At 42.3% G+C, this 24,859-nt stretch overlaps 1 protein-coding gene across 3 annotated transcripts in view; it reads left to right on the top strand.

The window, feature by feature from the left end:
- Positions 1–24,859, top strand: part of septin9b (septin 9b) — a 92,820-nt gene that overhangs the window by 35,896 nt on the left and 32,065 nt on the right. For all 3 annotated transcript variants that reach the window (XM_084004683.1, XM_084004682.1, XM_084004681.1), the window contains exon 2: positions 11,868–12,545. In XM_084004683.1, coding sequence (XP_083860809.1) covers positions 11,868–12,545 — 678 coding nt within the window. The remainder of the gene's footprint in view (positions 1–11,867; positions 12,546–24,859) is intronic.

The raw sequence follows: 24,859 nt of genomic DNA, 5'->3' as shown, positions 1-24,859 counted from the left end.
CTAATCAGACGTTATTAGATTTTAGTTATGTGACAGTTTTGATAGCTGAAGTATGGCCTTAATCAGGTTAATTCTACACTGAAGAGATAACTCTGTTTTGATCTGGTGACTCAGATCTTCTGGTTTTACTTTGTTTACATCATTAGAGAAACCTCATCGGCCACCTATGGTTCTAAAAAATATGCTGAAGTGCCTTAAACTTATTCTTAAATGTATTCATCCTAATGGCCATCAGGGGGCGACTCCACTGGTTGTCTGATGAGAAAATGACCCTACTTCTCACTTGATTTATTTCCTCAGTAAACATTGGAAGCATGAGTTTATGGTCTCAATCTCGAGTTTCAAGTCTTCTTCAACACAGCATGATGTTCATTTAGTAAATCAGGTCCATCTAAAGTCAAATAAATGATAAAGCAGGGGATACTTCAGGGCATGGTTGCTGTCAGCATTCAGTTGTTTTGAGCTCCACCCTCTCCTGTCACTTCTGATTCCAAGATGGTGATGATCAAAAACCAAGATGTCAACGGTTGTAATGTCGAAGCCGAGGCTGTATAACCGCAGTCCATAAACCAATGGGTGACGCCAGAGTGACTATGTCCACCTCCTATATACAGTCTTTGCCTGTACTTTAATTATGTGTACTGGTAAACGTACCTGATGATTCCCATGTTCACCTTTACAGTTACTGTGGACATGTATGGAAACTTCTGAGGTACCTGTATCCTCATTTGAATAATTAGCGTACCTTGCCTCTCTCTATTATAGTCAACTGTTAATGATGCCTTCCTGTGTGGCAGTCTGGAAGAGCTATAAACACATTTTCCTTAAGTTGTGGTCTGTACAAAACACCATACAAAGCAGTTCATCAACACTGCAGCATTTACTATTTTGTCCCCAGAAAATATACTGTAGCATTATTTTTTTTACCTAGAACCTAACATGAAGGCTTATATAGAACCATTTAGGAAAGGTTTCACTCCGAATCCCCTATAGGTTCTACAGTGAACCCATCTTTGGTGTTATGGTTTCATCCAGAACCCTTACTGAAGGTTTTATCTAGAAGCTTTAAATCAAACTTTAAAACACATTGATCTTTGTTTTTTGGGGAAGTGACTGAGAAGATCTGTTAATGCCCACTCTTACAACAATCATTGAAGAAGTCTCTTTTCTGAAAAGGGTTCTTTAGCTTCCTCAAAAGGCTGTTCTTCAGAAGCAAATTATTCTGGCCCTTCAGGTAGAACCCTTGGAACCTGCATTGAATCCAAATGTTCCACATTTGAGTGTGGGTCAATACCAAGTTCCTCCCTGTATTGCACTGCTGATTATGAGCCACTCTAGTGTTTTCATCCAGGACAGACAAAGCTCTAGACAGGGGCATGGAAAACACTTGACTGAGTAAATCCCCATTTGATCCCAGATCATTATGTTTTCCACTACATTGCACTGCACTGTATCTCCCACTAAGGAGGAAGTAGGCACAGAGAGGGAAAGGGAAAGCAATTGGTGAGCACACTTAAGATCTAATAATCCATCTTCCGTGTGTGTGTGTGTGTACTAAATGTTATGATTTTCTAAGGTAGAAAATGTCTCTGACCGCTGATCTAAACGTATGAGTCACCAGAGAATAAGCCCAGAATAAGCCCATATTTGTATATTCAGAGAGACTTTGTCGAGTCGTACATGGGCTCTTGTGGTGGTTGCCAACCTAAACTGAGCTTTGAGTGCAATCCAGGGTATTTTGCAATGATTATCTGCTTAAAGGTGCCATGTTGTCGCTCCAGTTTGGCGCGTGGACATTGAGAGGAAATTAACATTGTGGTGGAGAGAGTCCATGTGTGTGGTACAATTTGTAAACCTGGCAGAAAGATCAGTGTTTTATTAAGTTGGTTTGGGGGATTACATGCATATATTCAGTACTTTCTGAGCAGGTCTCAGTGGTCCTATAAGTATATTAAACCAGGGGTGGAAGTGCATGTAAGGCATTGCTAGTTTGACTGTATCAGGCCAGTTGTGTAAAAGTTAGATTTTTACGGACCATTTGTCTGAATCATTTGTGAGTCAGTCATGTCTCTGCTGTACATGCACACACGCACACACACACACACACACACACACACACACACACACACACACACACGCGCGCGCGCGCGCACACACACACACACACACACACACACACACACACACTGCACCCTGACTCTAAAGACGGAGTTGACAGCTCTGCACCACCTTGTTCTCTAGCCATTCATTTACTGTCATATTACAGTTTTTGCCCGTTGCTTGAACACGTTTTGCAAAACTTGGCTCATTGTGTCAAAACTCTACACACAAGCAAATAAGACACAACACTGGGAAATAAACCATTCACATCTATGTCAAATTGAAACTCTGCTATCAAAACCTAACAATCCTTTGTCAAAATGTCACTCTGATGACAAAATGATACCCACTTGCATCATATGAATACACTTTCAGATCAGCAGCAACACACTAGTTTACTTTATATAAAACACTGCAGTCTTTCGTTTTCACTGTTTTTATTCAGTTCCACAGATGGCACGTTTTCACAACAACCAAAAAATGAAATACTCAATTCAAAATCATTACATTACAGTAGTGTATTTTACAGTACAGTAAATTCAGTTAAAGCAAAAATAAAACAAAAATAAAACAAACAATACACTACTGTAAACACAGAAAAATGTCTCCGCAGGCCTGTTGCCTGCAAAAGAGGCATACGGGCATGTGGTTGGCGGTCATATACACGCCATCTCCAAGCGGGAAAAAATTCCTCTATAGGATTTAGAAATGGCGAGTAAGGGGGCAAGTACACAACTTCAAATTGATCATGGTTGGTGAACCAGTTCTGGACCAGAGCAGCCCGATGGAAACTAACATTATCCCAGACAACAACAAACCTGGGCTGCTCTGGTCTATCCTGTACAACTGCATGATGAAGTGCATCTAGAAATGTGATTATGTGTTGTGCATTATAGGGACCCAGTTTGGCATGATGGTGCAGTAGCCCTTGAAGACTTATGGCGGCACACAATGTGATATTTCCCCCGCGCTGCCCCGGGACGTGCACAATTGCCCTTTGGCCAATTATATTACGTCCCCGTCGTCTGTTTTTGGTAAGGTTAAATCCAGCCTCGTCAATGTAAATACATTCATGAGGCTGGGCAGCTCCATCCATGTCCAAGATTCTCTGTAACAAAAAATACATATTGTGGATGGCTTTACTCAAAGCACACAACTACACTACTACACATACAGAACTGCCCCACCCCACCACACAGGTACCTGTGTAGCTTTCTGAATGTATCTATGTGGTACTGATCCAGTGGTATATATTCAGCTTACTTGACTGCACCCATTCTGTATTGTAAATGTAAAGGACTGTAACACTTACCTGTACATATTCATGTCGAAGTTCTTTGATCCTGACACTGTTCCTCTCAAATGGGACCTTGTACAATTGCTTCATGGTCATGTTGTGCTTTACCAAGATGCGTCTGATATTGCTGATGCTTACTCGATTTATGTTGTTGAATACTTGCCTATCTGCAAGTATTTGTTGCTGTAGCTGGTGGAGACGGATTGCATTGTTTGCTCTGACTAGGTTCACTATGGCAAGTTCCTGCTGTTGGGTGAACAGGCGTTGGCGTCCACCCCCGGTAGGTCTTCTAGCCATTCTGTAGAAAAATGCAACCACAAATTGTTATTGTTTGCTTCTTTTTTACAGTACTGTATACTGTACTTTACTGTATTTACCATACACAGTACTGAAGCATCTCAACACGTTATCACGGTATGTTTAAAAAAACTACCACTTTTGTTCAAAAAGGAGCATTAGCCACCCTGCAATACAGTACATGTGATACGGTAATGTGATATGGTACAGTACTGTAAATACTCTAGATACAGTCTGAGTAGAGAAGAGAGTTGAAGACATAACTGTTTTCCAGTCGGAATGTCCTTATTATGGATGAAACTGTGAAACGGCTTAGATTAGGGTGGACTCTCTGCCCAGCTTCCCTCATGGTCAGGCCATGGTTTATGACATGGTCCACCAAAGTTGCTCTTATGTCATCCGAAATAATGGTCCTTGCATGGCCTCTTCGACCACGTCCTCCTCTCTCTCTCTGTCTTCCTCTTCCTCTGCCTCTAGCTCTCCCTGCCTCCATGCTTGCAAAGTTCTCAAAATGGCTGAACTGAGGCCTTTTTGTAGCTGGCTGATTGGTGTTCAGTTTTGTAAGTAAGTATTTTCAGGTGTGTGTCTAAGTATTTTCAATTGACCAATGTGTGTTGTATTTTGAATAGATGTGTTTTCCCAATGGTACCCTGAGATTTCATTTTTGAACTAAGTGTCTTATGTATGAAATAGTGTGTAGTGTGCAGGAGCAAGTGTGTTGCAGAAAGGAGCAAGTGTGTTACAGAATTGCAACTAAAGTGCAAAGCAGCGCTTTTGTTTAAGGTATGGTTACACTTTGTTTAAGGTATAGTAACAACAACTTCAAGTTATGTTACTTTGGTTTAAGCATGTGTCTATAGTGTTCAAGCAGTGGGTAAAAACTGTAAAGGCTGAATTATGCTTCCGCGTCGACACAACGCAAGGGGGCTTGCGGACCCCTTGCGTCCTTGCGGACCCCCCTTGCGTCCTACGCAAGGGCCTGACGTGCACCTCCCAAAAATCCTCGACGCGCGTCGAGGCGACGCAACACCAACGCAACACCAACGCAGCGGCTTTGGCTGTGATTGGTCCGCTAACTACATCCGCTGGAGACCGCTATCCGGTTTCCACTCATAAACACCGCCATTTAAACTTTTAAAAGGCTACTTTTATTGTTTTCACCTCGTTTTATTGTTTGCACCTTCTCGCTTTTGCACAAAGAAATAAAACACCAAGTTCTGAAAAATTGTGGACGTTTAAAGCCGGAAAGTAAACAAATACGCTATAACGAAGCTTACGATGATATACGCCAAGAGTCTCGGTCGGTCGGTCAGTCTTTACAAAGACCATAGCGCCCTTTCCCGGTGAGGCTTTGAATTGCATTTCGACACGTAAACCCAACGCAGAACCATCACGGTCTCCAAGCAACTGCGTGGCCGTTGCGTTGCCGTTGCGTTATCACTACGCCTTCTTGAAAAAATCCTGTTTTTGCATCCCGTGTCACAACAGTCACATGACTCATTAGTCAGTCACTCGTCACGTGAGTCGTTAGTCAAGTTAACGTCAACCACAGTCTTTTCCCAAACCGAGCTAAGTGGCATTGTTGCCTAAACCTCACCTTCCTGTGAGGAAGGAAGCTCATATTGAAAAGAGACTATGCTTGTCACCAGTGGAAACTGATGCGTCCAAAACTGAGGGCCGAGGGCTACGTAGAGCATCATCCTTTGAAGCTGAGGGCCACAGACCTGCCGTCGGAATTTGATGACTTGGGAGTAAGAATTGTTGGCTTGGGTCTGAACATTTCAAGTTCTGCTTTGAGGTCACTGAGCTCTAATGAATCACATTTAATAATTCTATCTGCTTCAGTCTACATGGCCAACCACTTGCTCTCCCCCACATGCTTTTTATCAGGACACTTTGTGTTAACTGACTCACCGGATGTAGAATGTGGGTACAAGCCTGCGATTGGCTGTCTGTTTCAACAGCCAATTCTCCTCTCCTTCTGCTGTCTTTTTTTTTACGAGGGCAATATTGCCATGATTGTGATTGATTTGAAGGAATACATCCCTATATTAGGATGATAACTTCTTCTTTCTTTAGCACTGTCACGGGGCTGTGGAGATAGGACCGGCTATGCAACAATACGTGTTAACGGGTGTTAAGTGGAACACAGCTGCCGTCTTTATACCTTCACTGGTCACTGGTGTAAATCAATCTGTGCATGAACTGAATATTTAACCAGTGCTTGATCAAAGGAAAAGAACAAGGCTTTACCTGTCAAAGGTTGAGGCCTAAAGAGCCTGGAGCTAAGCACCAGGACAGCTATTCAACAGCTGCCTGAATGTGTGTGTGTGTGTGTGTGTGTGTGTGTGTGTGTGTGTGTGTGTGTGTGTGTGTGTGTGTGTGTGTGTGTGTCTGCGTGTGTGTGTGTCTGCGTGTGTCTGCGTGTGTGTGTGTGTGTGTGTCCTCAGTCAGGGGTGAAATTGCCTCTTGGTTCTGATTAGGATTCAGATCCTCCAGACGCTTAAACATTACTGAAGAAAATGAAAGATTGTGACCCGAGACCCGCAGCGACTCACCTCTTCTTCCACACGTCTTCACTTTTTACCAAACACTTCCAACACTCCCAGAATTCCTCTGCGCCGGGTGTCGGCCAGGCCAGCAGGGAACCACGCAGTAAATCTGAAACGGTGAGCTGTACTGCTGCTGGTCAGCATTTGTGAACCCAACAGCATAAGGAAGTGTGTGTTTGACAGTGTAGCATTAAGGTCTCGTCTGACCGAGCAAAAATACCATAGTGGGAAATTCTATCATTCGTTGTTTGGCCTTGTCTTGTCAAATAGGATGTTTTTACTGGTTTAACCACATTGACTTATATTCTGCGGCTACTGTCATCAGATAAACTCCACTGTGCATAAACCGCTTTTATATAACCCGTGTTTGATGGAGGAACTGTCTTCATCACTTGATTTATTGCCTGAGGCTAGAATTACAAAATGGATTAGGAGTTCAAGGCTGTGTCCGTATATTTTATTAATTAAAATACTGGTGCATTGGGTTTCCTGTTGTTGCTGTAGGCTATCTGTTGTTCTCCTTTTAACCAATACAGATTACTGAAGTATAAGTAAGTCTATTAAATTATCTGTTTCCAGGCACAAAGAAGAGCCAAGCAAATGCACAAATTCTGATCTGAATCTTTATTAACATCGACATTTGAGAAGCCTTTATTTTATGTTTGTTTTAAAATGTTCAAGTGATAAACTATCATGTTTTCTGCTGTTAATGCAAAGTCGACACTTCTGTTTCACATTTAAACCCTTCCAACAGTTCACTTGGAAGGCTTTTATTGTGATACGTCCACATGAAGTGTAGATTCAGCAGCTTCACATCAATCATCAGAATTCAATTAATCAATAATCAGGACGTAGCTATGATAACATTTTACATTTTACAGATGCAGCATAACATTGGTATCGTTTAGGCTCAATCATTTGGGATTGTCACTATTGTAATATCGTAACACTTATTGAGTTAACAGATACCAATAACACCACTGATGCTTTACGCCTCGCAAAACCAGGATACATTCTGTAAGAAGAGTCACTCCTTACATGTTTTTATGTGTAGAGTAAAACTCTGCGTGTAACAGGAGTGGAACATATTTTATTTAGCTAATATCAGCGATAGAGAAGACAATAACTAACAACTTGTCATGACCTGTTTTAATTGTTTCTAATCATGCAAACTCTTCGCCTCTCTGTCTCCAGTCTCTTCTCCGCCTCCCCCTCCAGTCTCTCTGTTTGTTTTCCCCCATCTAACTCTGGACTCTCCTCTCAGTGCATCTGGGCTCGGATGATACTGAATGTTTGTGTTCATTGCTTGGGATGTCCTTGAGAGAAAAGTGATGACACTGATGATAAAGAGGCAGCTTAGTCTAACACCTGGGCCATATTAGGAAAAATGACCATGAACCGAAGTGAGGATACAGCTGCCTCCATCTTTGTTTTTGTTGCGCCAATAAACCGTTGCTATATTGCCTGTGCTGCATTATCTTCCCACATGAGACGGCGTGAGATACCGGACACTGGGCGGTGATAGGTAGTGTTGGGACGTGGGGAGACAAGACTCCTGGCCGCTCTTAATGAGGTTCCTCCGAGGTGGACTCGACCTCGCGTTTCCAAGCTCATAGTCTGGGAATGCTGTTTCACTGGGAACGGTACTCCTTCATCCATCTGTCAGTCCCACACTCCTTCCCTCTTTATTCCTAATGCTCCGTGATCCTTTACAATATTCATACAAAGTCTCTCCTGGATCTGAGTGAAAGACATTATTTCCCTTTCAGCTTCAGCCGAACAGGAAAAAGACCCGGGAGTCTGTGGGAAGAGGCGTGATCCTCAAAAATATGGGAGTTGAGTGATCATCTGACTGAGAGATGCCCTGAATGCCTTTTTCCATTCTCTATATTCTCAGAGAACATTAAAGCACAGAAAGATTCAAATTCATCTCTGCTCTTAAATCATGTACACTTGACTGCACGGCCTCTAAATACAAACAAACTGCTTGAGAGGAAAGCACTCAAGTCCTCCGCTGTGGTCCAGTGCCTGTGGCCATATAATCACAAAGCAGCCAGGAACAGAAATACTAATCTAAGATCACTTAACAGGTCACTGGCAAAACAACGTCTTGGTTCAACTCTTATTTGGGCAGAACTTGTGAATATGGATCGTGATATCCCTCCCGCGTCCAGCTTTGGTTCTGCCAGCTCTTCCACAGTGTAACAAAAGTCCGCAGCAAGTGTCAAGAGATGTTAGAGTGTGCGCGGTTTCCTAAAGTGTTTCGGCCCTCGGAGGAGGTCGGAATGAGTGCCTCGCTCGTTACACAATACAGTCTTGAAGGATGCATCGCAACCTTTCAGCTCCTTTATGAAATCTGCAGGCCAACCTTGGCAGACCGACATATTCTCTGGCCCGAGTTGAAAGTAGCCACAGCCTTGGACTCCGTTTCAGCAATCGTAAAACACAAGACCGGGGAAAGCAGCGGGAAGAATGACACAGTCCAGTGGCAATATGGGTTTGGACACTAACTTACAAATTGCAAGTTCACTGTGGGTAATGCTTTCAAATGTATCTCTATCAAAGGATGGACTTGCAAAGCTGTCGTATGGTGTCCTACTGGATAAGTTCTCATCTGAGTGTGGGACATGAGTGATGGCAGTGTGAGAAAATTATGTTAAAGTGCTAACGTGAAAACCTTTTCGGTGCTTATTAAGGGAGATACTGTCCAACTGCATGTAAGTCTAGCCTGACAGTCTTGGCAACAGTCTCCTATAGTGCGGGAATGACAAAGATGAAAGGTAACCGTGCTTTAAGGTCTTGATAAAGGCTGCAAAGGGAGTAGTGGGGATTTAAGGCAATTTGCAACCCAAATCACCATAAACTCCAAGATGTGAGTGCCGATGCATTTATTCCCATGGTAAATGAGATTGTCCTTGGTGTGTCCGGCTAACACGAAAACAGAATAATGAATTGGCTCGGGTAAGAATTTTTGTTTGGGGCTAAATTGTATCAAATGTCCACCATGTTGCAATGAAGCAGTTTATAGCAGTAAATTAGATTAGTGGTGCTGGCTGTGTGCGTGCATGCATGTGTGTGTGTGTGTGTGTGTGTGATTGTTTGTGTGTTTTAAGACTACTTTGATGTGATTGTGTTGAGCTCGGCATCCCCTGACAGAGTTTCGGCTTTACACAGACTGCCGTGGGGCCGGGGCACGGTCCCCTCCCTGTGGGTGTAGTCACTTAAAAATAAACACGTATACATTCCCGTAACACACACACACACACACACATTTTTTTTTTTTTACGAGCACTTTGAACAAAACTACATATAGTTACATAAAGACACGTGCAGACACAGACACACCACAAGCCACAAGCAGATCAAATAATCAGCAGTGCATTTTGGATTTCAGGAAACGGGGAGATGTTCTTAAGGGTGTGCGTGAGTGGACCGGTCTAAGTAGTGTGTCATTATGATACCAGCTCCTGGCCATTGGCTCGGCGCAGCGACTTCACGATGGGAGTCAAATTCAAGTTGACTCTGAGCCAGTGCCCTCTTCCCAGGGGGTGATCCCATCCTCGCACAGTATCTTCATCTTGGGCAGCACGGCTATTTTCTCACGTCACGTCCAACCAAGGGGAAGGATGCGCCTCTATCTCTGTGCTTGTGTTGTTCATAAACAGGGAGACTTTGGGACGTTTTGCCTGAATGCTTGGCAGGGAACAATGCTTGGCTGATTGCATGCATTATAACATGTTGTGAAGGACTTCAAATGGCTCTGTGTAAAACCCTAGAATTTGAGTTTTGTGGATTACCACGCGTAGTATCCAAGTCATGACAAAAGGGCACAGGAATCAACTTAAACGTGGAGGCTACAGTACAGTGAAAAACCTTCCTGCTGCTGATGGGGACTGTAATGAAATTACATAAGTATGGCTTGGCGTGCTGTTTCCTTTGTGTTGCCACCAAAATTGCCTCATCACCCCACCCTCAAACCCCAAACACGCTTTACTACTTGGATACAGTTCGTGATGTGTTTTTAGAAAAAAACAATTGACTTTGTTTACTGCTCAGTTAAATAGTACAACCTTTTTGATGAGTATTTTATGATATTGTTCCCTATTCCTATAGACTCATTTTCTGCGAGTAAACACAATGACATATTTTTGTGGGTGGACTGTTGGCAGAATAATTAGTTAATGCTGGCTTTTAGGTTTTTGTTGGCTTGTTTTTTATGATGTACAGTCACTGACTCTGGTCTTCTCCTCTAATTGAGAAAGTTAAAATGAGCTGACACCTACGCCATTGGCAGATTACTTTGCCAGGACGAGAATATACAGGAGCTCTGGAGAGGATGGCTGGCTTGTTAGCTAGCTTGTCTGAAGATCGCTAGTTACCTAACTGGTCCCTGAAGCTCCTGCCTGCTCTCCTCCAGGCGAAGTAGTCTCCTAGCTACGAAGTCAGGCAGAGAGCCAATTAGACCTGGCCCTGGATCTGTTGGGTTCATTTTCTGTAAATGTCTCACTATATCGCGAAAGCATGGTGGAATTAGCAAGGTAGCTAGCTAACTAGCTGGCTGCTAAATGATTAAAATTTAGCAACTTGATGCATCATCCATCCACACACTATTTTGAAAGCATATTGCCAGATAAGTGACAGTATCAGTAAAGTGTCTGGTATGAAGCATGGCTAAGCTAGCTGAAGTAGCAAGCCATCTGCTAGTTAGCTTGCTGATTCCACCATGGTTTCATGCTACAAGTGTTACAGAAAATAAGCCCAACAGCAGGCCATCTCTTCATCTGTCTAATAGTTAAGCATATTAACAACATTTCTCTCCAACTCTCTAATAGTTTAACCTTCTGCTGTGCAGCAGACGTGATGCCAGATGAGGTTAGCAGAAAGTGACATTTCCAATGTGCTAGTGTCCACTACTCTCAGGCGATTCCTGTTTCCCTCCAGTCTTTCCGTTGTTACGCCTCCAGCTAACACTGTGACATAATCATGATGTCACCTGAAAGAGGTCTATAAACAACAATCTCTGTTATTTGGCAGCTGTAGTTACTAATAACCTAATTTTCAGATAAAGATTTTACATTAAAAACTCTTTCAAATGTTTATCACACAACTTACACAACATATTGTTTACACTGCACTTTTACGTCTTAAACTTTACATACATTTTGCTGATGATGCTGATGATTTTTAATTTAATGTAGGATTTTGCATGAAGGACCTTTACTTATCATTGAGTACTTGAACATTGGTGTTGGTTCTTTTACGTACATGTCTTAATACTTCCAACACTGGTTTTACCTAGTTATAGTGCTCTGCTTTGTCATGTCACAGTAACAATTAACAATTATTTTTATTGGCCATTATTTTTGTAATCAATCAGTCCATGATCCAAAAACACAAAATATTCAATACACAATGATATAAAGAGAGAAAGGCAGAAGATCCCGACACAGCAGAAGCTGGAACAAGAGAATGTTTGAGATGTCTCTTTTACAATGACTCATGATAAATATATTATAATATAATTATAATGTTCTGTTGTTCACCTAATCAGTGTATCATCTTATATTATCAGAAAGTGAAATGATCCCATGACTGATGTTGTTTTTGTCCCTTACATGCAGCTCTGAAGAGGTCCTTCGAGGTGGAGGATGTTGACACCTCATCTCACTTGTCCCCCGGCTCCCGTCGGACAACCAACTCCCCTCACCGCAACGCCATGTCGCCCACCAGCATCTACTACCGTGACCTGGGCACCGCTGCCCCCGCCACCAACAACAACAACCTCAACTATACCCAACCCCGCTCCATCATGGGTGGAGGAGGCTCCAAGACCCCCGAGCCTGTGTCACGCCGTTCCGAACTCTCCATCGACATCTCCTCCTCTTCCAGCAAGCCGCTGGAGAACGTCACCAGTCCTTCTTCTACACGCTATGTGGCCAACAGTGCCCTGAAGCGCCCCGAAGTCCTGGGCCACTCCAAGACCCCCGAGATGAGCCACAAGAGGGAAGTCACATTTGCCAAGGCGCCTGCCGATTCTCCAGTGATACGTCGCAATGAGGGCAACAATAACAACGGCACCAGCCGGACCCCCGAGCAGAATCACGCTCGCAAGTTTGAGCCTCCTAGTCCCGGAGATATCCGTAAACCTGATATCAGCATCACCAGAGCTCCCCCTGAAAACAATGGCCACCACCCTCCCGTGCACCACCCACACCATCCTAATCCTCACCACAACACCATCGTTACCACCTTCCGCTGCTCCTCGCCGAATCATGGACGAAAGTCCCCAAACCCTGACAGTAAGTGTGTTTTCTTCGTAATATAACAACCCATTCTCCTTCCAGTCATATCCTCACACTGAAACTTTTTGAGAAACTGTGTGGAATTTATTCTAGAGAAACTATGTTTTGTTCATTCAGTGCACCCATTCTGTTTATCCTTGAGCTGCAACAAATGCAAAGAATGCATTTCACAGATTTTTTAATTACGTTTTTTAAAAATAGCTTTGTATCCGGGCTTTCCATGTACTAACTAGAAATGTTGTGTATTAGTGAGATTTCTTTTGGAGATACATTCACTCCCCATTGATCTCTTGTGCACTTTCTCTGCTCAGTCAAATTGGTAATGGTTACCACCCAGTTCTTAATGTTTACAGACAGACATACTGCAGGATTGCATTTTTGTTCAAAGAGCAACTTAGCTTACAGTATTGTTAATGCTGACTTTCAGTGATTTTATATCTTGCTGCAGGGATGTAGATGTGAAGTCAGGGGAGTGTCAGTAAACCGACATCACTCATGGTTACAGCAGTTACAGAACACACTGGGTCTTACTTACTAGGTCTTTTAGGCCAAATACTTTCTTCCAAACCTTTTTTGTTGTAAAAATGCATACAAATCATGTTTAGAGACCAAAAGATAAACTCACAACAAATTAAAATTAGATTACTATGCTTTAAACAGTCACTGAGGCACCCATGGGACCTCACTTGCCTGGCTAATGTGATAAGTTTAGCTCTTTCTGTAAGTTGTTTATTTTTGTGTCGACAGTCACACAGCAACAAACAGCTCCATTATATACGGAGATCTTGCTGTAATTGGGTACACTGAAGTTTGTAGCATACATTCCTGTACTGCAGTTTGGTTGTTTTGCAATTTAGTGGCATACTTTCTGGGACATTGGTTGTTAATGATGTACGATTATCTTGTTTGTAGAATGAACACAAGCTGTTCAAATTAATAGTTGATTATAGCTACAAGAGGTGATTCTTCTCTGTCTATCATACATCATTTCCTTTGGATCGCATGTGGACTCTGGTGAGGTCGTTGGTCTGTTGTGTAAAAGCTGAATCAGAGACTTTCTATTTTAGCGTAGCGGTGCTTTGGTGCTGTTATTTAGCTCACCAGACTGTGTGATTGCTTTAGCGCACAGACTGACCAGCTTTGCTGTGACACTGTCACCAGTGGAAAAGAGATTAAATTGAGTGCAATAGGCTATCCTGGACTCCAATAAAACCAAATTACATTTAATTATGTGTGAAGGAAGGGGAAACATTTCACTCTTCACTGTAAGTTATTTTACATTCAAACCCCACTGAGCAAAAAAAAAGTCACATTTTCCAGATTACGTTTCATTTTGACTTTTGGGTTTGTCTTTTTTTCTTTCTTCTGACTTAATATCCTCCTTATTCACACATACAACCCCAGTAACAGATCTCTCACTAAGAAAAACGTCAGTAAAAGGAGCAGCTTTTTGATTAGTCTGATGTCTGTCAGTAACATAAGTAGCCATGACCTTGGAGGCCTGTCTGTCAGTACAAACAGCAGACTGTATGTCTGTATTTGTGGTGATCCACAGTCTGTTCTTAATGCAGCTTTGGAGCCGACGTGGTTTTGTTATGTGATGAAAGCTCAACCTTGGCGGCACCAAAACGGTAGTAAGGTAGTTAGAAAGTAAGTAGTGCTACAGTTGCAGTAGAACTATATGCAACAGAGAAGGATAGATTTTACTCCACAGGGTTACATTGGTTTCTCGGGTGCTGCTTGCAACACATTACAACACAGAGAACACTTACACAGAATATAAGAGGTGCAATAACGTGAGTCAGAGCATTAAGACAGCACAAAACAGCTATTTACCATTTTAAGATAATGTCGAGTAATGTTTAGAGGAAGAAGTAGCTCTCCTTCTGTGTGTGTTGTTGTCCAAACTTCTCCCTGCTTTTCTTTTTTAGCGGATGTTTATGCATTTGAGCGTGCTCCACCGGCTAGCTGCTCAGCACTGCTCTCATATGGTGTTTACAGCTGATGATAGTGTTGTCGCGGAAGTGAAGCACCCATGCACTCTCTGCCGTCGTTTGCACTGTTAGCACCTTTAGCTGCGAGCTGTTGAGGGACGTTTAGAGGCAGTAGAAATGCTCCCAAGAGAGTGACAGTGAACCAAACCGTAAAAAGCGAATGGCAAAGTTAGACAATGATTTGTAATGCACCATAAAGCTCTGTAAAACCCGGGAGAGCTGATTGGATGAATCAGTGTCTTGTTGATTTCGACCATTTCATGTTATATTTTTCTGATGTAGTACTGCAGTTTGTCATTTGACAGATGTTTTGTCAGATTTGTCAGATTTCCCACAGTATATTCACTGTCTCTATGTGTTTGTGTTTCATGTCCTACCATAATGATTCTATTTCAAATAACTATACATTTTAGTCTGTTTCTGTGTTGAAGGTTTAACATGGTTGTCTTCTAGATTATAGGGGTGGTCTCCACTTATTTGTCCACAGCAAGAGGCCCTGATAGGGGTCTAAATGAAGGGTGACCTGCCTGGAGGGCCCAGTGGCTCTGAGCGGGCCCACCCTGCTCGGCTCCAACACATTATCAGCAGAGCAGAAAGAAAAACAACATCACATCAACACTAATAGCACTGCAGTCACAGTTTTAAAATCAGTGTAATTTAGATATATAATAAAAAAATATACAATTTGGTCCGAGTTACATCCAATGCATTGTTCTCAAAAATGTTTACCCCCTATTTCTCCATTGTAAGTGCTCTTAATAGATTTCAGTGAATTCAGTGACATCAATTAGAAAAATTCTGTGAAAATAAACTTATAGAAGAGCTGTTGGCAACGCTGCAAGAGAAGATTATCATTGTTTTATTATTTTTCCATATGGCTGTCGACTGTGTCATTGGAAGTCTATTAAAAAAGTTGCTTTCATGCCCATTCAGTTTTTCCAGGAGGAAATTACATCACACATCATTTGTGCACACACACACACACGCACACACACACGAGTATCCTGTGCTTCCTTCCGTGTTCTGTCAGCGTGATTGTTTCCCTGCTGTGTGACCTCACTGCAGTACGCTTCCTCTCTCAGGGGTCATGTGATCTAAGTCCGTCCGTTTCCTAGCAAATATCCTCTCTGTACAACAGAATCGCATGAAAAGGTCAGTCTTGACTTGGGACATGACTTGGGACTTGTCAATCTTGACTTGGGACTTGCGCTGGCCTTGAGACACTGAGACTTCCAGATTATCCTATTAGATATAATGTGAAGCCATAAACTTGTGAAACAGCTTCGAGTGCTGAAAGAAGCAGCTACATAATCTGTGTGTCATCTCTTCAAGCTGATGTGAGGAGTGATGTTAGGTGTGAAGAAGAGAAAATACAAGGAAAAGCCATCAGGTTCAGTCAGACAGGGAACCCTTATCTTGACAGGCAGGCCTGCTGTTCATCAAGCCATCAAACACCGCAGAAGAAATCCATCTAACATCTCAGCGTGGACCACCTGTGGTCAGAAATAACACATTTCTCATCACTTGTCAGACCAGCTTTCACATCTTTGTTTAACCTTGGACTTCCTCACATGTGGACATCTGTTTGCTGTTAGGACAGAGTTTAATAAAGAGCTGCAACAAACCGTTATTTTCATTGTTGATAAATCTGCTGCTTATTCTCAAGATTAATTATTTTGTTTGTTGCCTGTTATCATTTAAAACAGCTCAAGGTGTATTTGTGTATTTTATTCCACCAACCAAGGTTCCAAAGACTTTCAGTTTCCTATCATTTATGACAAGAAAAGCATAACATGCTCAGTTTTTTTAGAGACGCAGCGCAGAGTGAATATTTAGCATTAAAATGATTAATCAACTCTTGTTATAGTTCATTATTCATTTTCTATCGATCAGCTAATTGACTCAACTCTAGTTAATGTAAGACAATAACAAAATATAGATTTTTTTTAACATAAAAACAGATACTTGTTTTAATTTGAACACCAAGATGGACCTCCTCTCTTCTGTTACTCTGGCGATGTCATCAGATGGAGAGCTTGACCATAAATACCGTCGCTAACACAGGGATGATGGGACTGTTGGACTATCATTGGGGTCACATCCAGTAACCTCATTCGACAACTCCTTCTGTGTGTTATTGGGTTTTTATGGGGAGGAGAAAGATGTCCATCTAAACAGGTTACGGCACTCAAGAAAGAGGAGAGGAAATCAATTCTGTGCTACTTTCAGCGCTATGGAAGAAAAGTGTATTTTGAGGGTTTAACTGAGGATTCAGAGAAATCCTGATCTCAGTTTAGCCAGATTATGTGTGCTGAACTGGAATATATATGCTTAAATAAACAGTTTGTCTTGTAGTACATTTGTTTTCCTAATTGAGGTGTAGTCATTATGGAAGAAGGAGCAAGTGATGTCATTTGTCCTTTATTCGGATTGACCTTCTGAAAGTAGGGAGGAGGGGACAGCGGAGGGCGATTTGTCTCTGCCTGTCCATAGGTCAGGAAAGGACACACACACACACACACACTTTTTCACCTCAAATGTTTGTCTTACTTTTCTTGTCTCCTATCTACACGCCTACACAAGCACCCTCAGGCGAAGGCATATCCCAGGTCCCTACTCCCAGTCTAATTACTCTGAACTGATCCTAGACCATTACTCAGTGTGACCTGTGGGCTAATTACCCAGGAAAAAAAAGAGGCAATGAAAAGGAAAGAGATTTTTTTTGTGATAAGGAACTGTTGCTGACTGAGAATAATTCATCATTGACCAACATCTTCCTAAGTTTGCTGTGAAGTCTACATCAGATTCACGATGTGTTCTGAAACCGCAGGATTGTTGGTACCTGCGTTGTCATAGTGATGAATCCTGTTGTCCTCATAAGTGAAAGGTGTAGGAATCGTCCTGCCGGTCCTCCAGACTGCGGGGCTGTGTGCACATGCCGAAATGGAAAAGAAAAGTTGAGAGAATTAAGTAAGAAATGGCCAGACAAAAGTCACTGAACAAAAGTTTATATTTGGTAATCAGCACATCAATAAACAAAATCAATAAAACTTGATGTTGAAATAGAAAGAGTTAATACATTAATACATTCCGTATGTTGTAATAATTAACACTAAATGATGTTAGAAACCACACACATGTAAAAACTAAAAACCTAAAACCATTGCAGCATTTGCTCACAGTTCATACGTTACCATAGGGATCATAGATTGATTGGATTATTACGAGCCAAACAATGTGCTATTAATCAACCAGTATGCTTTAAAATGCTGTGTTCTAGTTGCAAAGCACAGACTAATTTGCTTCCTATCTGGATTCAAAGGGTTGTTTGTAAATAGAGAGAACCGGTGTGAACCGGGCTGCATGTATATGTAAAACGGTGACATTATTTCTGAAAAGGAATTAATAATGATAATTTATCAGTTCCTCCTGTTCTGTACAGAGTTGAGTAGTATGCGCTGCTATTTATCATCTACATTGTTTTGCTGTGGGTTGCCTTGTTTTTGAAATAGAGGAGTTGTCTGCCTTCTCTCCAATATAATGGGACTATATGGCTTTGATGTGAGCTGTTTTATTACATGAAACTATGTGTATTTGTTTTAAAGGGTGAACTGGCCCTTTAAGCTATATACAATGGTTTTTTTCTCTGACTTTTTAAAAAAAATCTTTGCCTCAAAGTAGAGTTCAAGAGAGGATAGTCAGGCGGGATGTTACGGTGGGAGGAAGCAGATTTGATCGTCGAAAAGATGAGCTCACGACCTTCTCTGGCTCTGTGCGCTTTGATTGATTGATTTGATGGATGTGTCATGATATTATTGGTTGAAATTGCTTAGTGTTAGCTGATGTAAGCACATGCCATATTTTCTTTTCCAAGACAAAATATTACGTTTTTGTATTTTTTTTCAGGATATATTGTTAAATAGGTGCACAATATGACCTAGGATGTGATCTAAAATGGTTAAAAGGGCATTTTTCATTTCAGCTCAACTTTAAGATTATCATCAAGTGATGTCACAGTGAGTCACAGATTGTCCCTGCGTTCAGTTGTGCTCACTTGAAGCCTTTGAGGCTCTACGCTGTAACATCTGGGGGTTTTTTTCAGTTCACAAATGTCCCACGGTGATAAACAGTGACATGCGTCACTCCTTATTATCTTGAATGTGACTTTCACTGTTGATGTGCTTCCTAAACGAGCCACCAGGAGGCAGTGTGTGACAGGTGAAATCAGTGCAACCAGTGAACCTGGCTTGCAGGTGACATAAAGCTGTGTTGTTGTTTTTTTAAGCCAGTGTTATTTAAAAATGAAACTCTATATGAGTTGAGCTCTTCTGTCCTTTCTCTCAGAGGATCAAGATTCCTCAAACAACTTGGGGGTCACGCTGGTGTACTGTTACAGAAACGCATCCAACACACAGACGTCATGCTTTTTCCATTTTAACTCTCCGATACATCAATAGGATGGACACTCATTCAAAACATTGTCTTGCAGCTCTTTGATGTGTGGAAACTATTAAAAAACGGACATGAACATTTTTCCTCTTTATTATTTTTTTTACATCGCAGGAGGATGAGCTGAGAGGAATGGGAACAGATAGCCCTTCAGCCTCAGATAAATAGACTCCAACAAGCACACACACAGTTCCCCTCTCCCCCAGATAAGGCTTTCGGAAGTTGAAGTTTACATTGAGCATCTGGGGGAAGTCAAGGGTTAAAGAAGTTTCCCACCACTGCAGAAAGACCTTTGTCCTCTTCAGCCATCTTGCCAAATCCCACAACTGCAGTAACCCCCCCACTACCCCTTCTTCAATTCCCTTTCTCCCGCCGCTCTGAAACCGACACATTCACTCATTTCACCTGAACATACATACACGTGAAAGCATCTTCCTCTCACCGCACGGGGAACATGCTTTCTGGCAGAATGATCACCATCTCTTCGTCTTCCACGGGGAGTTTGACAAAACAAAATAGCCTAACTTTGGATACACTCACACAAACCACCTTTTTGTCGACCTTTTCACTCGCCATGAGATAAAAGACAAATAGGATATGGCCGGGCCATCAGAGGTTGATGAAGCAAACCGAGATAACGTTTCGTCTCGGTTGACATTATCTCCGCTCTCCGGGTGAATCCTCCCCCGTGTTTATCCAGATGTAAGACTCCGCTGTGGTTCCTTTGTCCAAGAAACTGATGGGAAAATCATGTCCCTTATCTTGGCCATGGCAATGAAGAAAGGAAGCCGGAGTAATGTAGGGCTTTGAAATAGAAGAAGAAAAAAACACACCATGCCAGTAATAGGCCTTAGAGTGTTTTTTTTTCAGTGTCATCAATCAAACATGCAAAAGGGATTTTAATTAAATCATTTATTGAATACTTTATTTATCAGACCTACAATGAAAATCTACTTAAGGAAAAACGTGAAAATGTGAGTTTGGTTGATCATCTGATCTCTTTATATTTACAACCAGACTTGTTTTAATGAAGAAGAAAGGTTCATATGCTAATGATGTCTGTCTGGCTCCATACTGGAGTGTGTGTGTGTGTGTGTGTGTGTGTGTGTGTGTGTGTGTGTGTGTGTGTGTGTGTGTGTGTGTGTGTGTGTGTGTGTGTGTGTGTGTGTGTGTGTGTGTGTGTGGACAGACAGATGATCATTTTCGTGCCACAGTACCATCAGCTGAAATGAATAAATGAGTGAGGTGGTGGAGGGATTATTGTATGAGGGTGTGAGTCTGTCTGAAGTCAGCATGCGTGAAAAATGAATAATCAGTCAAAAAAAAAAAAGTCTACTGCAACTGATTACGCAGTTGAGTGTGTCCATTAACATCATGCTGGTTTGATGAATCACCACGATTTGATGAATTAATTATATCCTTGCTTTGATCATTACCCGAGTGTTTTCCCAATAAGTTTGGTCATGTAGACCAGTGCACCGGATCAGTAATGTGTCACATGGCTGTCAGGTTGGTTCCTAGCAGCTAATGGAGATGGGTTTCATAGCATTTGCAGATTCTGCAGCAGTAAACACAACCATCTGTTGTAGGCTTTTCACCTACATGCCCAATACAACTTGACTGCAGACAGTTCAGTCAGAGTTCTAGGTGTTATCAGGCCACATTATTTCTAATAGCCAGCAGGGGGCGACTCCTCTGGTTGAAAAAAGAAGTCTGATTGAATGAAGGGGTGCAGTCGAATAGTCTTTTTTGCTTAGGAAGGTTCCTAACTGAAGAAGTGACCCGGAAGTAAACAAGTGGCCGCCATGATAAGAGCTGTTCGGATTCTCTAAATGCAAAGGAAAGGAGCTCCAATGCTTCCTTTCAGAGCTCCTTTAGCATAGGATGCAACGGACCTTCCTATGCGATAGGAAAGGAGATTACGCCGTCCCACAATTCTTTGCGAGAGCAACATTTAAAGTGCCGCACACCTCGGCCGTTCATGAAAACAAACGATATGTGCATTTGCAATTTTAACATTAACTTTCATGCAGACATATAGTAATTGGAATAGTGTCGATCAATGTGTGTGGACAGTGATAATAATTGGATGGTATTTTTTTATTTATTTCAATCATGTTACAAACTTGACAAAAACTAAACTAAAATCACAAATGAAATGTAAAAACAGCAAATGGTCAAACAGAAAGGAGGAGCTGCTGGACCTGAAGCCGGTCAGTGAACCAGCTGTTTATAAAACCAACAGCATGTGGAGAAGTGGACGACGCGTTTTTTGTAGTCCATTATTGTAGTTTCTCCAGCGCAGACGCACGTCAATCGCCGGTGCCGATCATCAGCTGTCAATCATCAGCGGCCGCGTTATAATGACGTAGCTTAGTGAAAGTCCGGTCGGATTCTCTGAGCACCGCGGTCGACTATTCCTAAGTCCTTTTGAGTTCTCCTATCGCCTTTCCTTAACCCCGTGACGTTTTCCCCAGAGGTCAAGGAATAGGAGATAGGAATAGGAGTTAGGACCTTATTTTTTGACTATTCGACTGCACCCTATGTCTCAACTTATGGTATCAATTGCTAGTTTCAAGTCTTGTTCAATACAGCATGATGATCATTTACTACATTCTGGTCCCATTTTTATAAAACGGACGATAACGCAGGGTATGCTTGAGGAGTGTGGATGCCGTTTTACAACTTTAACCCTTTCACAGTATGTTTCCAGTCGCCTAAAATTATCGCTATATAGTATTTGGTTGCAATTTAATAAAACTAAGATGGTACAGCCAAAAACCAAGATGGCGGCGACCAAAATGCCTTCAAATCCGTAGCTCACAAACCCATGTGTGATGTCATGGTGATTATATGTCCATTTCTAACTTACAGTCTGTGTTATGCTAGTAGCAGCTAATGTAGCCTAAACACCCCAAGATTTCCCCATTTTTAAGTTTGAAACCTATCCGACCGTGACTCAAGTGACATCACTTATCAGATTTTAGGCAGAAAAAGGCAACAGAAAGACACAAAAGGATTTATATAATATATATATATAATATATAAACCGGGCACAGAGGCTGCTCTGGAGTAATTGTGTTGAGATTTTCTCTATCAAATGGAACTAAGACAACAGATTGACCTTGTAAAGCTGAAATGCAAAGTGAGACACTGAGAAACCACCATCTTTGTAACTTATATTTTGTGATTTTTAGAAGTATATCAAATCTTCAGTTTTTACCCCTCACATTAAAAAAACAACCATGTGACTGTTGGTGCATGAAAATAATGTTTTGAAGTAACATAAAAAAATCAAAACACAATCTCCCTCCGATAGGACAGCAAGTGTAAAAACACTGTGGTCCACTGGGCTGTGATGAAGTGATGCTGCATGTAGTGTAGTTTCAGTGCCATTTACTGTGTTTCCAGGCCGCCAGCTCCGTAGATGTGACATTCAACTGTGCAAGCTCTCATCTCTATTTCAGCTGGGAAACTCTCCGATCACAGGAAACACAGCCTAGATAAACCGAAAATAAAAAAGAGACACTTGGCATGTAATGTTCGACCTTGCAGTGGCACTGGTTTGATGCAGGCAGAAGGGAGTAACACATACCTTTTTTGCGGTAATAATCCTCATTGCCTTTTTGTGCTTCGGCAGGCTCACCTTCCTCACCTCACAGATTAATGTTTTAGATCAGCCAAGTAATCCTCGCGCTGCTTGGCTGACTGATCGCTCCCTCAGTTGGGAATGTGCAGGCGAGCTTTTAGTGAGTCATTACGGGCACTCAAGTCTTAACTTCTCAATAACTGGCACAGAATTTAAAAGCACTTAAAAAAGCAGAGATGGGATCTCATGTCACAACTGAGGTTTGCAATGACAATTTAGGGATTAAGACAATATTGCTGCAGCTTTGTGGTTTGCAGGCAATTAGCTTCTTCGAAGAGCGCAATCATCTGCTGCCTCGGCGGCGGAGCCCGGAGGAGCTCCGGGTGAACTTTCACCTCCAGGCTCGATGGTGTGAAGTGTTCTGTGATGCTGGGCAGCAGACTGCAAACGTCACCATCACTCAGTTAAGGAGGAGGCAGATGGAGGAAACATGCTTACAACTGATGATTTGGGGGAAGGGCAAGTGGCCTTGGATGGGTAACATTTTGTGACGCTCTGGCAAACAAAAATCCACTATTGGGTGAAAGTGCTTCTTGATTTCTGGTCCTGGTGTATTTTTTAACGTAACACCAATTCAAAAAAGACGTTGGTTCATGATAGAAGTCTGCTTCCTCCTGTCTCTGCACGTGGAAGGTTTTCCATGAAAGATAATTGGCATCATATTTGGGCTATAGATGTTTGTGGAAGACATGCAGCCGCCGCACAAAGAGTTTAATCACAGAGCTCCTTCTCGACGTTTCTGGAGTTGAGTCATCCCCGACCCTCTCCCCTGCGGATGTAGCGAGGGGCCAGGGATTCCCCAGAAGGCCGATCCCTTCGGAGCCGCTGTGTTTATTGTACGTCAGGGACGGATCTGACTCCAGAACACGAGCAGAAACAAGGAGTTCACGTTGGTTTGTGTGCATGCAGCGGGAAGCGTAGTTTGTGGGATCAGCTCTCGCTCATCGACAGAATAAAGAACCTAAGGACAGCTGCTGCAGGCTGGGAGATATTAATTTTTTGTTTTTGTCTTGTTAAATACTGGAAGAGACAGAAAAGGCCAACAGAAGAGATGACTTCTCCCTGCAATGAGATACTCAACAACAACGAGATGGAATCCCATCGTGAGTATCTGTTGGGTTGTATTATTGGGAAGTTTTAGACTGCCGCTCTGTAGATGCAGGAGGGACGACTGGTTTCCATTAAGGCCAATCAAGCCTTGATGTATTTTGAAAATGGCTGCACAGAAACACCCCCTCCCCCCCTTTCTTTTTTTTATTGCAAACCTCATTGTTTAGTTGAAAGACATCTTCTTGCTGAGCGCTATTTTACACTTCCTCATAAAAATCCTTGTTTAATTCTCTGGAGTTGAAGAAACAAGTTCTCACCCGACCGTCATTGTGGTTCACATTAAAAAACAACGCTTTTATGGTCGCCCTCTCCGTCTCTCTAGTCCTCGATGCGACGGTAGCGCTCGGTATTAAGCAGTCCAGCTGGGAAAGCTTTAAAAGAGTCGGGGCGAAAACTTCCCCATAAACAAACGCCCCGACCACAGAATCTGTCCAGTTTATACGTGGTCATCATTAAGCAAACAGCACGGAGTTTTATCTCACGAATGCTGGTGAAAAAGCAAACATGGGCCTTAGTTATTGTAACCTTGATGTGAAACGTGCAAGCTGCAGAGGAGGGAACCTGGAGGAGAATTTCACTGTCAACATGTGAAGTAGCTCAAGATATATACACAGATTAATAGATTTGTATTGTCGATGTATGTGCAGTGGTTTCAGTCGGGGGGAGGTTGGATCTTGGAGGCCCCTTTAGGGTGTTCAGATAAACCATCCTCACTCATCACACACATGTTGTCTCCATTTGCGCGACAGGGGAGCGGAGCGATTACAGCAACAAAACAAACCAAACAGGAAGTTTCCAACAGACCCTGTAGACATCCAGGCCAAGCCAGATGTTCTTCCTCTTTCCCCTGTCCCTCTTGCTCCTGACTCTTCCGACCCGAACCATCATCTCTATTTTCCTTTGCCTCCTCTTTTTCCCCTTACTCCCTTCCTTCTTCTTCTTCTTCTTCTTCTTCTTCTTCTTCTTCTTCTTCTTCTTCTTCTTCTTCTTCTTCTTCTTCTTCATTGAGGATGTGTAACCGAGTCCCTCGGTCAGCTGAGTCATGGATGTGACTCTTTTTTAAATCGGCTCCACATGTGTGCTCTGGCCCGGATTTCGGTGGCCTGGAG

The sequence above is a fragment of the Eutrigla gurnardus genome (assembly GCF_963514095.1).
Source record: "Eutrigla gurnardus genome assembly, chromosome: 3".
Taxonomy (NCBI): Eukaryota; Metazoa; Chordata; class Actinopteri; order Perciformes; family Triglidae; genus Eutrigla; species Eutrigla gurnardus.
The sequence above is the reverse complement of the archived record's forward strand: the minus strand, read 5'-3'. Positions and strand labels throughout refer to the sequence as shown.